Source organism: Puma concolor, chromosome B1 (genome assembly GCF_028749965.1).
Source record: "Puma concolor isolate L17-30 chromosome B1, mPumCon1.1.hap2, whole genome shotgun sequence".
Classification (NCBI taxonomy): domain Eukaryota; kingdom Metazoa; phylum Chordata; class Mammalia; order Carnivora; family Felidae; genus Puma; species Puma concolor.
In genome coordinates this window covers 42366175-42383300 of record NC_141670.1, presented here as the reverse complement: position 1 = coordinate 42383300, position 17126 = coordinate 42366175, and the positions used below count along the sequence as shown (strand labels likewise).

Here is a 17126-nt window from a genome sequence, read left to right as displayed (position 1 = left end):
TTACATATACTGTCTCCTTTATTATAATAATTCTGGTATCTAATTATTACCATCATCTTTCCAATATGAAATGGAGGGCTGGAGAAATAAAATAACTTGCAAAAGTTCACACAGGTATACCAATTGTAAAACTGAGTCTGACTTCAGAGCCTTCATTTATATGCTATTTAAAAGGATTTGTGACACTAACCTAGGCAGTAGTCTCATTGTTAAAATACATTACTCTGTATTTCACCTATTTTTACCAGGAGAAAAAAAAAATTCTTTCAACGAAGCAAGTGGACACTCAAGACGCTTCCTATAAAGTTAGAAAACCACTGCTTTTAATCATTATATTTAACTGAAATTTAAATAACCAAGGTAACTTACTTTGAAAACAAAGCTATATAATTTAAATGCCTATCATTATTCTCATGTATGCTTCCAATTTCCACTCATCTAACAAATATTTATTAAATGCCTACTATGTGCCAGGAAGTGGTCTACATGCACTCATCATCAGAGCCATTATGCTGTAATGCCTCTGGAACACACTTCAAAACTATTCTCTCAATCTTCTACTGTTAAGACATACACACATCACAAGAACTTCAAACTCTTAAGGGTCAAAAATGAAAGAAAGTTTACTGCTGAGTCTAATGCCATTTCCTGTCAAACCAATGATGTCTGAGAATTACATAAAAGAGAGTGCTCAATATCCATTTTTGCTAAGAATGATAGATGTATTCATAAAAGTTTATATGTGAAACAGTAACTTTAAGGGACAATGAATCAACCAGGATAGATCAGATACCCCAAAGTATCACAATAAAGGCATCTTTCTTGTTCTTGAAAAGTCTAATGTAGGTTGAATGGCCCTCCTCCGTCTTGTAGCCTGGTCTTAAATTAATGCACATTACATCTACACACGATTAACTCAAAGTCTGGGGAATGCAGGAAGCAAATGGATTTTGGATGACTAACGTGTCTACCACAAACGCAAATTAATTTTCTTGTTAATCCTAAATACGATACCTAACTATTGAGATTACAGATAATCTTAAAATTTCACTTTGATTAATGGTAGATGGTGGGGGAATACTTGTGGTTTAAAACTTTTTTTTTCCTATGCTTCGGATTTCTACTACACAATTCATATTCTTTTGAAAACAAAATTTTAAGAACAGCTAAATGATGTCTTCTTTAGAATTTTGAGTAAGAACAAAGTCCCATTCTTGTTTCAATTATCTTGTTTGTATGGGTTTATCATGAGAAAAAGGGGAAAAACACTAGCTAGCAAGCATAATATTAGGGCCTGTGACCTGTGTCATGTACCATCACTTAAAAGAAGTTGGCTTGGGTAAGGTGTTAAATAGTGCCCCCCCTCACATTTCAAATTCATGTCCACACAGAATTTCAGAATGTGAACTTATTTGGAAACCAGGTCTTTGCAGATGTAATCGGTTATGCTGACAGGAGGTCATAGTGAATGAGGGCAGGCCTTACTGGTGTCTTTAAAGTAAGAGGAAGGACACAGAGATATACAGAGAGGATGGGCATATGAGATTGGAGCCACAAAGTTAGAATGCCAAGGGAAGCCAGCAGCCACCAGAAGGTAGGAGGAGGCAAGGAAGGAGGTTTCCCTAGAGCCTTCAGACAGAGCACAGCCCTGCCCACATCTTGATCGTGGACTTTCAACATCCAGAACTATAACATAATAATTTCTGTTATTTTAAGCCCCCCAACTTATGATAACTTGTTGCATAAGCCCTAGGAAACTAATATAGTTTGAATGATAGATTTCAAGTAAGTACTAAAACTCAGGAATTACAACTATATTAGGATGTTGGCAAAATCTGGGTAATATTTATCTGTTTAGTTTTCACAAATATCTTAGAATTTTAGACCTATTGGAGACATTAGCTGTCACTCAAGTCTTATAGCTTCTCTGGAGACCTTTCTTGCTCTCAACAAGGGGAAGACCCTGGGTTTTCTTCATTCTCAGTTCTCGGAGTACCTCCCCAATGTAGAGGTCTCAAACATTCCTCTGCCCTCAGTCACATCAATCCATTGATCCCTGTTCCAGTGCTTCCCCTGCTCCTCACAGGTGTACAGCCCAGGAAAATGCTGGCATTTTGTGTATAAACCCACACCAGCACCATTTTCTCTGTGCTGCCTCTTCCTTGAGATCATTCGCTGTCAGGATCAACAAACCTTTTGTGGAAAAGACCACATAGCAAATATTTTAGGCTTTGTGGACCATATGTATCCTGTCACAACTATTCAGCTCTGCCAGTGTAGCCCCCAAATGGTCTTGACTGAAGGTAAGTGAATGTGTATGGTAGTGTCCCAATAAAACTTTATCTATGGACACTGAAATATGAATTTTATATACTTTCCCTGTGTCACGAAATATTTGATTTTTTTTAAACCATTTACAAACAAACATTTTTGGCTGTCAGATCAGACAGTAGGCAGCAGGTCAGATTTGGTCCTCAGGCCAAAGTTTGCTAATCCCTGATTTAGATCAGTGGTTCCTGACTAGAGTCAGATTTGCCCACTAGGAAGCACTTGGCAATGTCTAGAGACATTTTTTTTTTTTATTGTTACAACTAGTGGGGCTCTTCTGGAATCTATTGGGTAGAGGTCAGGGATGCTGCTAAACAGAACAGCCCCTCCCCCAACTGAGAATGTCATACTGCTGAGTGAGAAACCCCGGTCTAGAAAAAGGATTCCTTTGAGGAATTGAGACCTTTCCCTAACAATCCCCACTGGTTAGATGGTTATTAAGGCCTTACTTAAGGTCTCTCCTCATAAATTCTTTTCAGACATCTCCAACCACAATTAGTTTGACCTCTCTTCAATATCCTATTGTATTTGTAGACATTCACACTGTGTCATATATTGTTTTCCAGTGCCTGTGTTCTCTCCTACTACATGGGGAGCCTCTGGAGTGCAAGGAGTGTCTTATTCACTTTCTTATTCTCAGGACACAAGATGTTTGTTAAGGGGAACTAAGCTAAGAAAATAATGAAATGAAACCTCCATATTATTGGGCATCTGAATGGCTCAGTTGGTTAAGCATCCAACTCTTGATTTCAGCTCGGGTGATGATCTCACATTTCATGGGTTCGAACCCTGTGTCAAGCTCTGCACTGACAGTGTAGAGCCTGCTTGGAATTCTCTGTACCTCTCTCTCTGCCACTCCTTGCATGCTCTCTCTTCCTCTCTCTCAAAATAAATAAACTTAAAAAAAAAAAAAAAACCCTCCATGCTATGAATTCCCTTATAGCAGATACCCAAAGAGGGAATTTCAACTTTGACAGAGAAATTACTTCTATCCCTTAGGGTGGACATTTTCTGTTTGAGAATTCCAGCTTTGTTGGGTGAGTCAATCACCAGCAGAAGGACCCACGCTCCACATAATATGAACTACCTTTGGCCAGAAAGCCTAGAAGGACTGGAGCTGTCTGAACCTCTACTCAATGAGAAGCTCCACTGTGAGCCAGCCAAGACTTCCCACAGCCACCTCTTGAAGCATCAGTGACAAACCTACAAGCGTCTGTTGAGCTCATGCACTGCCTTACATGAGGCTAGGGCAATTGAGGCCACAGACAATGATGGATTTTGCAGAGTCACCCAGCCCTGAGTTTGTTCTTCCTGCTTGTCAGACCTGACATGTCTGATGCCCCTTGGATTCCCAACTCAACTTTCCTCCCCACCTCCTGATCTTCCCTCATCCTTACCTTAAGATCTTCAGGGCTCACAGCTCATATCTGCCCCCACCCCCAGCCTCTGCACTGGCTGTGCTTCTTCCTAATACCACTGCTATCAGCTAGTCCACACCCTGGACAGCCAGGACAGCACCTTTATTAGCTCCCTCCTAACACACATCCAAAGCCCCCAGCACACAATCCAAAGCCTCAGTGGCCAGCCGTTTGGGCATTCAGACTATTTCTCCCATCCTCCAATTTAACCTCTGTTCAAATATGGTCTCCTGCTTACTTCTATTAGCTCTACCCTTCCTCCTGTCTGTCCAATCACACTGGATTAATGTTTCATTTGGCAGATTTCTGTGGCTGTTTTGATTCCTCTCTTCCCCCAGGTTTCTGTGACCTCATACCCTAGCCCATACTTGTACGCTTGTACTTGTCCTCAAGCATGGACTGAACACCAGGTTACATTTTTCTGTCACTCTCTGTCATGGAGAAGAACATGGCAGGCAAGCTTGTGTATGGGAATGTGGCAGAATTCAGAATAACTGTGGAGATGTGGTTCCTCTGTGAAGAGTGCTTATAGACCAATGGGTGAAGAAAACTCACCCAAGGGACACGGCCTTGGACAATGGACAGTAAGATATTTTAAGTGCAAAATTATATGGCACAGAGTTCAGAGGAGAATAAATAAAAATAGCTCCATTTCCTCAGTGGACAGAACTAAGATTGGTTGAGCTCTTTGTGATAAGCATTTTATATCTATTAATCAGCTTGTGTAATTATCACGGAAAACCCTTGACATAAGTAATAGCATTATACCCACTGTACAGATTGGGAAAAGGAGGCTGAGGCAAGTGAAGTCCTCTGCTAATAAAGGATGGGACCCAGATATGTCCAACTTCAAAGCCCATGCCATACTCGTATTGCCAGCAGCCGTGATAGATTTCAGAGATGGCATGAGACCTGAATTGAGCCTTGGAAGATGAATGTATTGAGATCTACAACAGGTAGAGGGAAAAGGGCATCTTGGATATAAGACGGTAGGAGGGAAGACACAGAGGGCTGATGATGCAGGAGACCTGTTTGGCCTGTGTGTAGAGAAGATAGAAGAAATGAGGTTGGAGGTATAGAAAAGTTAACTTGTACAGGCTCCTGCACTCTAGGAAAAGAAATTCACCTTGGGGCCCCTGGGTGGCTCAGTCAGTTAAATGTCTGACTTTGGCTCAGGTCATGATCTCTTGGTTCCTGAGTTCGAGCCCTGCATCAGGCTTTGTGCTGACCACTTAGAGCCTGGAGTCCGCTTTGGATTCCGTCTCCCTCTCTCTCCACCCCTCCTCAGCTCATGCTCTGTCTATCTTTCTCTCACAAATAATAAACACTAAAAAAATTATTTAAAAAAAAGAAATTCACCTTGACATCATAGGAAATAGACCAGAAGTTTTGTACAGTATAGTATTAAATTGTGTTTCGGGAATAGACCCTGACACAAAGACAGACCTTTTGCCCCTCAGGCAATCCCCTGACAAGAGTTATGTGAGCGCTATCTACATTGCACTTGAGGTTCCCCAAGGTGGATATGTGAGAGGTACATACGGAAGTGCCTTCTTTGGCCAAGGGCTTACTTAGGTCAGTGTCTATCCTGTGGCTGCAGTTAACAAACTACCATAATTTTAGTGGCTTACAACAACCTCATTATATTATCATTCTAGATGTCAGAAATCTTAATGCCATAGGGAATCTTAATTTCTCCTTGCTGTGTAACGCATATTCATAGGTTCTGGGGACTGGGACGTGGACATCTTTAGAAACCACTGTTTGGTCTCCCACAGTCAGTGATCTTGCCCTGGAGGCTCGATCACTGGCAGATCTGCAGTCACCGAACATACCCTTGTAGGCCACCCAGGCAGCCACGTGGGAAAAAGTACAGCGAAGTGCCCAGGACCCCAGAATGAAGCTATCAGGCAGTGCATGGCTCTGTCTGGTTACTTGTCCTCCTCATTCTGTTGGAAGTGCTCACTTTCACCCACAGACTCAGCTCCCTGTGAGGGGCTTCCAGGGCCAGATCCCAGCCTTACAAATGCAGAACTAAAACAGATGCAGCCTGACCTCTAAGGTTTGGCATCAGCCTCTGGCCCTTTATCATTCTGCGTTTTGCTTTGCTAACAGAGCTTCTTCCACATCTCTGAGATCTATGCCCTCTCAGGGCTCTCAATGGGGTGTCTGGTTCCTCCTTTTATCCTCCAGAGATCTTGAGGTCTCATCCTAAAAATGATTTACTATTGCATCTACTTGCCAGTTACCAGTTCCAGATCCAGGGTCCTGCCCCCAGCTTAGTGATGGGGTCTCTCTCCTCCCGATAGCGCCCCTTCCCGCCCAGCAGTCTCCTCAGCTCCATGGCCAGCCCTTCCCCCCATGCCCACCAGCGCTGCTTCACTCCAGTGGGCAGCTCCTGTGCCAGGCCCTGCTTTGGTTCATGGAACTCATCCCAGAAAGACTTGCCTCCAAGGAGACACACACAATGTCCCTGTGTGCTGTTCCCGAGGTAGTATTTGAACAACCCCACATTAACCAGGAAGTCAGTCTTTGGTAGAAGAAAGGAGTTGGGCTGCACCCCCATCAACTTATTTACCACATGTTCACCTTCTACTTTCCAAAGCTCTTTAAATCTGTTGTTTGCTCTGCAAAAGGGCCTGTGAGGTAAACACATCCAGTGTTAGATTTAAATGACAGATGAGAAAACTGAGGTTGGAAAGGAGAACGAACCTAGCAGAGATCACACGGCACCTTAGGCCAAGCTGGGGCCTGGGCTCCTATCTCCCGACTCCCAGGCCAACATTCTTTCTGCCTATCGGCTCAGTGGGTCAAGCCTGCAGGTAGTATCAGGCTGAGAATCCGGTTGGAAGGATTTTAAATGTCATCTAGGCCAATGTCCCGGGCTGGACCCCCCTGAGGAAATGCCCTGTGGAGTATCAGCCAGCTTCTGCTTCAACACCCCTCCCCAACCCCCTGTCACCCATCACGCCCCAGTCCTATGTCAGCTCCAGGACCTGTTACTCTGGGAGGGGCAGCTTACACAGAGTACCTGAGCAGGCATTGCCATCTCCGCCATCCTGACTCAGTTGGTTGGGTTTCCTTTTGGTTTCATTACAGAAATCTAGTATCTCTGAATCTTAATAATCTTTTTCTTATCTTGAGCTCAGATCTGACTCCTTAATGTTCTACCTACTCATTGGGTACATTTGTTGCATCCAAGCTCACACACACACTCCCTCACTCACACACACAGTCACATTCATGCACACACACACATACACAAACACATACTCTCACATATTCTCACAAATTCTCTCACACTCATGCACACATGCAAACACACACTCTCATATGCTCACAGTCTCACACTCACACATGCACACTCTCATATAGTCTCACACACATTCACACACACACATATCCTCACACATTCCCTCACACACACATTCACATATTCTCACACTCATACATATACACTTTCTCATATTCTCACAAATACTCTCTATACTCCCACATGCACACACATATACACACTCTCAATCACACACACATATTCTCACACACTCACACTCATGCACACACTCATATTCTCATACATAGTCACATGTTTTCACACATTCTCTCTCTCTCTCTCTCTCTCTCTCTCTCTCACACACACACACACACACACACACACACACACACCCCAGAAATCTCTTTTTTCCCATGATGACTTTCCAAAGATTTGCCCCTGAGCAATCTGTTTTCCATGGTAAACCACCCCTGTTTCCTTTATTCTCTCCCTAAAGAGAGGATTTTCATGACCTTCACTGTTCTGGCCTCTGACCCACACCTCCTCTAAATCCTTCTCACAGTGTGGCAAATGACCTGACTACAGCAGGTAGTCAGCCTCTGATTTGGCCAAGACCTCCATGCTGAGGTCCACTGACCCTATGAGAACAGGGGGGCCTAGAATTCTCCTCAAGCTTTCATCTTGCAGCAGGACCTAGAAAAGCATGAACAGGAAAAGAGATTCTGAAACGCACTAAGCAACAAGAATGGGAACTGGTATTTGTCCCAGCAGGTCTGTCAAGCTTTTCAGAAATTCTAGTAAACATGCTCCCATCTGGAGAAGACAACTCAAACTGCAATAATTCTGCAGGATATCCAGTTGATGCTTGATCAAAGCACATCTTGCGTAGGCGGAAAGGTAATGATTCACAGATACCGATTGCTCACCCTCATCAGACGGAGTAGCTGGGGGAAGCAGTGACTTGTGCTTCAATTATCCCTACCCAGAAATCACTCTGGTTCAAGAGCCTGTTATTCTTGGAGGGGTAGCTTACACAGCATCCCTGAGCAGGGGACTCGCTTCTCTCTAGCACCTTAATTCAGTTGGTTGGGTTTTATGTGTTCTTTTTTTTTCCTTTGGTTTTCATTACAGAAATAATTTCAAGCCAATCTGATGGAGTATGCAGAGAAGTTCTTAGATGTGCATCGGGCAGCCACAGCTTCGAGGGTGATGTCCTTCAAGAATGGCCACTGGGCTTGGCCTCCAGCAGCAAGAAAAAACGTCAGGCAATCCTGACTCTATTCACAAACTGGAGGGATTGAGCTTAGTAGCTCAGGAAGCCCATGACTGGGTATTCTTTTCTGGTGCCTCTAGGTCCTTATCCTTACTTGCAGTAACTGAATTTGTGTGTAAGACCAAGCCTCAACCTATATATCCTTGGTCTGGAAACCAGGTTCCTGATTTGTTCCTTATACTTGACTTCCAGCTCAGTACTCTTGTCTTAAATAATGGTGTCCTGTCACTCTCTCAACAGCCTTTACTTTCACCAGCCTGCAGCCAGGGCCCTGCTACCACCTGCCAGACTTTCCCAATGCTGGTACCCAGCTTGAGTCTCTGCAGGATCTCTGTATCCAGATTCTCTGTTGCTAGGTTCCACTTTCCTATTAAGCCCTCAAATCCTTATCCCGTGCCACACCTCCCAATGCCTACTCTCTGCTTATACTTGTACCTAATGACTCATCTGGCTCTAGAAGGATACACTGCTTCCTCTGCTCCCTGCCAGCAGCTGGGTTGACACTAACCCAAGCCTAGGGACCAATTTAGCCTCCCAGACCCTCTAATTCTGTTTGGTGTTCCCATCTTCCAAGACCCTTTCTGCTGTAAGCAGCTTCCAAGAGAATGGGTGAGAGCCTGAGCTACAGAAGGGGATGTGCAGCCCAAGAACCATGAGCTAGTTGAGAGAGGGAGATGCAGGCATAAGGCAACTGAAATCTGTTTCCTCAGCCCCAAGCCACAAGTGGATCAAGCTACTTACCCCCCACCCTCCCTCCCTCCCCTTCTTCCCTAACTGGCAATGTGATTTTGCTCATACTGAGGATTGGGCCAGCTCTGTGGACACCAAGACAAAGTCATTGAGTAAAGGGTGCAGTTTAAGTGCTCCTGATTTTTCCTTGGGAATATACTGTTGGGAACTAACAAATTACCCCCAAGTTATATTTACCAGCTCGGAGGGTATTTGAATTCAGAAAAACAAACTGGTACTTGCTTATCTGGAGGATGTATTTAAATTCACAAACAACCATTTGTGCCATGTGGTGTTTTTTTTCCTTACAGAAAGAATAACTCTCCCCTTTGCTAATTGACATGATAAACAAAGATCCAGCTTCTCCTCTCCCATCACTACCTCCAAAATTAAATTTAACAGCAATTCTCTGCTTAGGCAGAAAGAACAAATGGGCTAGTTACTCATTCGTGGAAAACAGGTAGAAATTTTCCAGTGACGGTTTCTTTGAGGTGTCTATTTTAAGAAATTTGTTGGGGAGTAGGTTACAAGGTGAATATCCAACCTTTTAGAGAGCAAGAATAAGGAGTTTCAACTGAGTGGCTGCTTATAAAATGCTAACACACGGAGTGTGCCCAGGAACAAGCTGAGCTCGGCTCCAGATTTCAGGTGTTTCGCAACCCCATCCTGTATCTGAATGTCATAGCCACCTTCACAAAAACAATATCCTTCAGTTAATCTAAGTAGAAAAATATAGTGAAAAGATTCCTTGCTATTCTCTAGGTGAAAGAAGATATTTTTCTTAAGGAAAACACTGGCGAGAATAAAAGCCAAGTATTGTTTTAGGCTCTCTCCAATCTCCAAAATACCATTTAAAAAATAATTACTCCCACGATTTATGCATGATTCATTAGACAAAAAGATAAAATGCACTGCTAAATTTTAATTGCATTGGAAGAGTAGACATCATGAAATACATCCCCAGCTTCTTGGGATTATAACCCAGGCTAGTAACATCCTCACCATAATTTAAACCTTGTCCAAACAGTCTAACTTGATTCAACATCAACAGTAGTTTAGTTTCATAATTTGATACACTTATGAAGAATTATTTTAGTTAAGCAATTACAGGGTCAAATGATCTTTTATCAATAATTAAGCTTCTTCTTGTCGAAGTTAATAGGCTGGAATCACAGACAAAAGATATGTCACCTCGGTGGGGGGGTGGGGAGGTGGGGTGGGAATACCTTAGTTGTCTGCAAAGAAGCATTTTAAAGACCACAGTTTTCCTCCTCTACACCCTCACCAAGATAAGAGCAGGATGATATCCTGCATCATACTGACACAGACAGTGAATATACCCACTCTACACAATACACTACCCATTCCATACGGATTACACACTGAAGCTAAGAAGAATAGCATTCCTTACGTAATAGGTATAGTATCTTATATAATATATGATAAATATGATAGACAACATCTTGCAGGATGTAAACAGCCTTGCAAAAGATGCCAGCTGCTGAATTATTAATCTGAAGGAGCCAGGGTGAGAGAATGAGAATGTGCAATTATATATAACCCTCTGATGACAGCAAAGTCTGCTGTCCCATTCCTTTAGGTTTTGAAGGCTATCTACCATTAGGTTCTATTCAGGCAGCCTCTTCTGAAGAAGAAGCACAGTTAATGGGATAGGCATGGTTCCTGGACTTCAGTATCTCCCATGATCATTTTCATACACATACCTGTGGTCTTTAATGGGGTTTTCTCTCCTAGCAACAGTTTTAACCTTTTGGCATGGATTTTGCCTTGATAATGTGAGTCAGCCACCACTGCCGAAGTAAAGGACATGTTACAGAGTGTACAGCACTTATTCTTATCCACCATATCAGCATCACTTCCCTGCAAAGAAGAGAGAGAGAGAAAAAACATTAGCGAGAACCCGAAGTCTTAAAATTTCTTTTTTTCCCCATTCCATTCTGTTGCAAATGAGACGTACCAAAAACTTTCTTATTGAATTGTCTAGTTTTTGCTCTGCAACCTTTTTTTATTCATGATAATCATTATCAAACATTTTCAGTTACTGACTTCAACCTACATTTATTTGGTGGCTACTCTTGCCAGACACAGGGAATATAAGACACATGCGCAGATATGAGTTGTCCAAAGAAAAACAGGGCCCACAATTAGGTGAGAGCACATTGTGTCTGGCACCATGAGGGAAATGGTCTCTAATTGCACCCATTATGCTCATTAAAGTAAGTAAAATATCAGAGTTCAGATGACCTGAATTATTTAGCAGAAATTATCATTTGGCATTCAGCTCTGTCTTTCACCAATTTTAGCCTCACCAGGATACATGGCCACATGTTCAAGATTTTCTTTTTTAAGATTTCTTTAGGAAGTTGAACATTTTTCATAATTAACTTGAGTGTATATCATAAAGCTATGATGACCATGCTGGCTGAATTTTCTAGGAGAGTGTGTGTAATTTCCTTTTCTTTGGGAAAGGTGATTAGTTAAATATGGCACAGAATACTTAAATCCAGCTTGATTTTTATTCTTTTGTAAGACAATGGAAATGAATCATGATTCAGAAAAAAATAAATCCTTTGTCAGATCATGTGACCTGGCTATTGTGCACAAAGATCACCAATTGCCTATATTATACAAGGGGAAAATGAAAATTTGGGCTCTCCTCCAGCCTAGAGACTGAGAGAAAGGCAGACTCAGATAAGGAGTTAATCTAATCCTCAGTGGAACAGTCATAGCAAAGCATCTTTTTGTTAAAGAGCAGCCTTGGATGAGGATCTGGCCCCACAATAGCCCCTTCTCTTATTCCAAGCAGGCTCAAAGAATGCAATGTAAAATAGCATAAGGAGAGGATGAAGGTGGGGCTAGGATGGGAAAAGGGAATTATATATTTTCTGCAGAACAATAAGATGTCCAGACTGCTAGAGAGATGTTGCCTTGCAAATTAAGTGGCAGTCAGAAAACTAACTCCTTCCTCCTTATGGCATTCATCGGTAATAGCTCTCATAATTAATGTTCGTCTTTGGGAGAAGTGTAGTGAGGGGTGTGGGGGCACCTACTGCCATTTATTCTCTTGACCTCAGATTATTAAATCTTAGTGTGTCTCCCCAACCCTTTTATCAGAGTTAATGGGTGAGATTTAAGAAGTGTTCCGTTCAGAGGTGGGGGGCCATTGAGGAAATAGATCCTGTATACAGACGAGGAGCTCCCCTAAAGGTCCTTTCCTGGACAGAGAAAACACTTAGGGCAAGAAACCTGGGTAAGGCATGGGGCTGTGTCCACTGAGTGATCCTTGCTGATGATTTAAAGCTTTGAGTTACTTTGAGTTTTCCCCTTACACTCAGTTAAAATTAAAAAAATCACCAACACTTTTACACCTTTGTGGTATATACTGTGGAAACTAACTGGACTAAGCAGTACAGGAAGAGTTGGTTTTTCGTCACCTACTTCTGCAACCAGGCCTAGGAGATGCCACAGCACCCATGCAGGGGGTAAAGCCCAGGAATATCAGGAAATTACAAATCAGGAAATTACTGAAGGTTTTGAGCCCAGTAAATAAGGAGTGGATACCTCATGAGGGCTGAAAGACCCAACTGGTACTTTACCCTATATGCTAGAGGATATTGGCCTTGCATATAAAAAAGAAGAAAGAAAAAGAAAGAAAGAAAGAAAGAAAGAAAGAAAGAAAGAAAGAAAGAAAGAAAGAAAGAGACAAAGGTTGTCAAAGTGAAAGTGGATACTGAAATTACTCATTTTTCACCTTCTTATACATAAGTCAAAGCACATCATTTTTCTTAAAATTAGGAACAAGATCATAAGCCAAAACTTAACCTACACTTTACACCTATTTACAATCTGTGCATCCCTTCTGCGTTTCTATCAAAAGTGCCAGCCAAGCCTAGCCTTTCTCCCTGTAGTTCTAAGATGTAGACATTTCCACAGAAATGCTAGAAACCCAACAAAGTGGCTGGTGTCAGTATATGAAGTATACTCAGAAATAGTTTCTAGGGCAAAGAGCTGAATTTAAATTGGATAATGATCAATCGATTTATGATATTCCTTCATTCAACACATTTTTAAGGACCTGCCATATATGTAAGATGCTGTGCTATATGAATATGACTCTCTTCTCTCTTCTTAAGGAGGTTGAGACCAGGAGAATTGGAGAAGGTACTAAGAAAATAAAAAGGAAAATAGTATACTCAAGAAAATACAGTCTCCTATTAGTCTCACACTCTCCCAATTGTAAAGTAAAACAAAACGAAACAAAACAAAAAAAATAAAACAAACAAACAAAAAAAAGCACTAACATAAATTAAGCCTATTTGTGTAGATTTTCATCAACAAGCCTTTCTCATGCCTGGAATGCTTTTTCTCATCACTTCTTGTCTAATCCAGTCTTTCTAGAATCTGCTTCATGGCTCAGTTTAATCATCACTTCCTTGAGATGAAGCTTTTTCTGCTTCCCTCTGTTGTCCTGCAAAATTGAGCACTGACCTTAGAGTCCTCTATGTGTCCTGTACGTACTTCTTTTATAATAGAACACTGAAGTATTACATGTGTCTTTTTTCATATTTGATCTCCTTACAAGCCTACAAAACTTCTTTAAGATCAAGGAAATCATCTCTGAAGGTACTGAAGCCCCAGCACCTGGCACAATGCTTGACACCCAGGGGGACCTACAGATGTTTACTGAATAAGCAGGACTGAGTGTTGGTTTGTAGGATTAATAATTTGCATGATGTGAAGATCAGAAGAGGAGACAGATAATGCAAGGATGTCACGTTGTGAGCCAGAAACTTTCAGACTGTCAGGAAGATGGCCATAAAAAGAACCAGAGGAATCAGCAATTTATAAACTAACTTGTGGGTTCAAGTAGGGGAACATTGTGTCCTAAAATTTGTTAGTTTCATCATAGTTTTAATATATATTCCTAGCTTTCTGCTCTCCTGGCAAATCTCATTCACATAATCATATAGAAGAATCAAATAAGAATAATAGAAGAATAATAGAAGAGAAGAACCAATGGTTAGGCAAGAAAATATCAGGAAATGTAGCTATGTCATAGTTGTAGAAGAAGGACCAAGAAAGGGTAAGTGTCTGACAATAGAGAAACTGTAATAGTGCCTTGAGAAGTTAAGCAGCCTTTGAGGCCAGCAGGACATGTTTATTGGATATTTACTGAAGGATCCAATATACCTCACATAAAGCAACCATAAAGACCACCAACTCTGACTATTCTAATGACTCTGGTGGAGACACAACTACCCAGAAAGAATCTCAGTACTAACCAAATAAATGTCTGCAAAGTGCTAGAATTTAATTGTGTATTCTTGGCTATCTAAATCCCAAATTAATGTCTTCTTACAGGTACAGATCATATCATCTTTACTGGAGTCTCCCATTGCACTCTGAGCAATATGGATATATGACTCAGGGCAGAAATTCCATAAAGTTTGATGAACTGACCTCAATGAATACATTTAGAGTTTCTGGCTTAAAGAATTAAAGAATTGGCCCCAAGCTATCAAATAAGTGAAGGGGAATCTAATATTTTCCTAAATTATGGGTTTCAAACTGGAGGCAAATTTCAGACTTTTTCAATGTAATGTCTATATTGCTGAAAGAAAAAAAAAAAGTTTGTGGAGTATTCTAAGCCTGCATAGTCAAAGCATTTTGCAAAGGTTAGAAGTTTTCAGGAGGATTCAATCAAGGTGGAAAACCCTGGCTGCCTGTGGCCAAAACTCAAGTCTTGAAAGTCCTTTTTATGTTTTATAAGTTTTTTTTTACTTAATTCAGATAACTGTCTTCATTCTCCTTCAGGTGCATGCAAAATCTTAACAGAAGGACTTTCACCTCCAGAATGTCAGAGTGAGAAATTCTGTACAATTACTCTCAGCAAAACAACCATAAATGCTAAAGATTATTTAAAAAATAAAAAATAAAAACATTGTTGAAGTCTCTGGAAATTATACCAAGAGCAAACAGAAAATTAAGAAATATTTATTCAAAAAATATGTAAGAATAGCAAGAGTCTATGGCACTTTAGAAATAACCCTCTCCCTCCCTACCAACCATCAGGTAAGCATGATAGAAGCTCCATTCCGACTGGCTGTGGTCAAGAAAATAGGGCTCCCTCTCCTATCAGCTTCCAGTTAGGGCATATCAGGAAGGCATAACACCAACATTAATACCCTTTAGTTCCAAGATGCAGAAGACAAATTCTTGGCAATGTAGCCAAGAGATCAGATATTTTCTTCCCCCTACCCACCCTCATTCCTAGGACAGAAGTTCTCTACTAGGCATAGCAGACCAAGAATTTCAGGACCCTGACTGCAATTGCTTCAACTTGCTTGTAGGACAGGGGTTCAATGTCAGGAGAGACAAACTGATAAGACTAGACCCTGCCATTTCTGCCTAGCTAATAAAGCAAGGTTGTCATTCTGGTACAAATAAGCCACTGTCCCTGTTCCCTACTCTGCAGCAAAGGCTCAGAAATTTTTCCATAAGAACAGAAAGTTCCTAAACCCTCTCCAAAGGAACTGACTTTGTTTGAAATAGAGTATTGAAAGGTTTAAGCCTAAGGTTCCTCTCAAAAATAATGGAGACTTTGGTGGTAAGCAATTAAGAGAAAGCTGATAGCTCCATTAGAGCAACAAGCTAAACCATAGGCTCGCTAACTTACCAGAGAGAATGAGGGAGAGAGCTCAGGGGAGGCTTTCTGGAGTCAGAACAAACTTCAAAGACTTGACTCAAAAACTAGCCTCACAAAAAATACAATATTTAATTAGATCACAGTGTGCAGCATTTACACTCCAGGGCATTGACAAAAACAATAGAGCAATCATCGAGCAATTAGCACAGCCTAAAAAATGGAGTATGATTCCAGTAGTGGCAGGCAGCTTAATAGAGATCAGAGAAAGAAACAGTCAAAGAGAGTCCTATACAAATCACTGCCATCCCACAGTGACTGTCTCATTCCTAAGGCTGAGCCTCTGAGCAGTGACAGTAATGGCTGCATATCATGGGAAAGTATACACTATTAAAATAGCCTAGCCAAGACATCGGACAAATAAATAAGCAAACAACAACAACAAAAACAAACCCTGGAACAGGAATGAATCAGTATCCAGCATCACTACAAATATATAAACTAAAATATTCAGTTCTTGACAATAGCAACGATTATAAAAAATGCAAGAAACCTACACACATGAAAACAACAGTAAGGGCTCAGATGTTAAATTTAACTGACGAGACTTCAAAGATTTGAACAATTACAAATGTGTTCAAAAAATTACAGGAAATCATGCTTAAGGAAGTAATGGAAGGTGTGGTGATGACGATGTGTCATCAAATAAAGAATATCAACGAATGGGGCACCTGGGTGGTTTAGTTGATTAAGTGTCCAACTTTGGCTCAGGTCATGATTTCACAGTTCGTGAGTTTGAGCCCCATATCAGGCTCTGTGCTGACAGCTTGGAGCCTGGGTCCTGCTTCAGATTCTGTGTCTCCCTCTCTCTGCCCCCTCCCTAGCTTGCGCTCTATCTCTCTCTCTCTCTCTCTGTCAAAAATAAATAAACATTTTAAAAATTTTAGTAAAAGAATATCAATGAAGAAACAGAAATTACATCAAAGAATCAGATAGAAATTCTAGAGTTAAAAAGTACAGTAAATAAAATGAAAAATTCACTACAGGGGTTTTGTAATAGATGTGAACTTACAGAAGAAAGAATTGGTGAACTTGAAGATATATCAATAGAGATTATGCAATCCAAGAGGAGAGAGAAAAAAAATCAAGAAAATTGAATACATCTTCAGAGAAATGTGCGACACTATTAAGTATACCAACATGCGCATAAAATGGTAATACCAGAAGAAGAGAAAGAGAAAATAACAGAAAAAAAATTCATAGAAATAACGACTGAAACCCTCCAAAATTTGAAGAAAAACATCCATGTACACGTCGAAGAAATGCAACAAAATTCAAGCAGAATAAGTACAAAATTATCTATACCCAAAAACATCACAGTAAAAATGCTGAAAGCCAAAACTAAGGGGAAAGTCTGAAGTAGCAGAGTAAGAGAACTCA

The 17126-nt window shown here is 41.0% G+C and overlaps 1 protein-coding gene across 4 annotated transcripts in view; it reads right to left on the bottom strand.

Moving 5' to 3' along the window:
- ZMAT4 (zinc finger matrin-type 4) overlaps positions 1-17126 on the bottom strand; it is a 356120-nt gene that overhangs the window by 153386 nt on the left and 185608 nt on the right. For all 4 annotated transcript variants that reach the window (XM_086703632.1, XM_086703634.1, XM_086703636.1 and 1 more), the window contains exon 4: positions 10747-10903. In XM_086703632.1, the coding sequence (XP_086559758.1) occupies positions 10747-10903 (157 nt within the window). The remainder of the gene's footprint in view (positions 1-10746; positions 10904-17126) is intronic.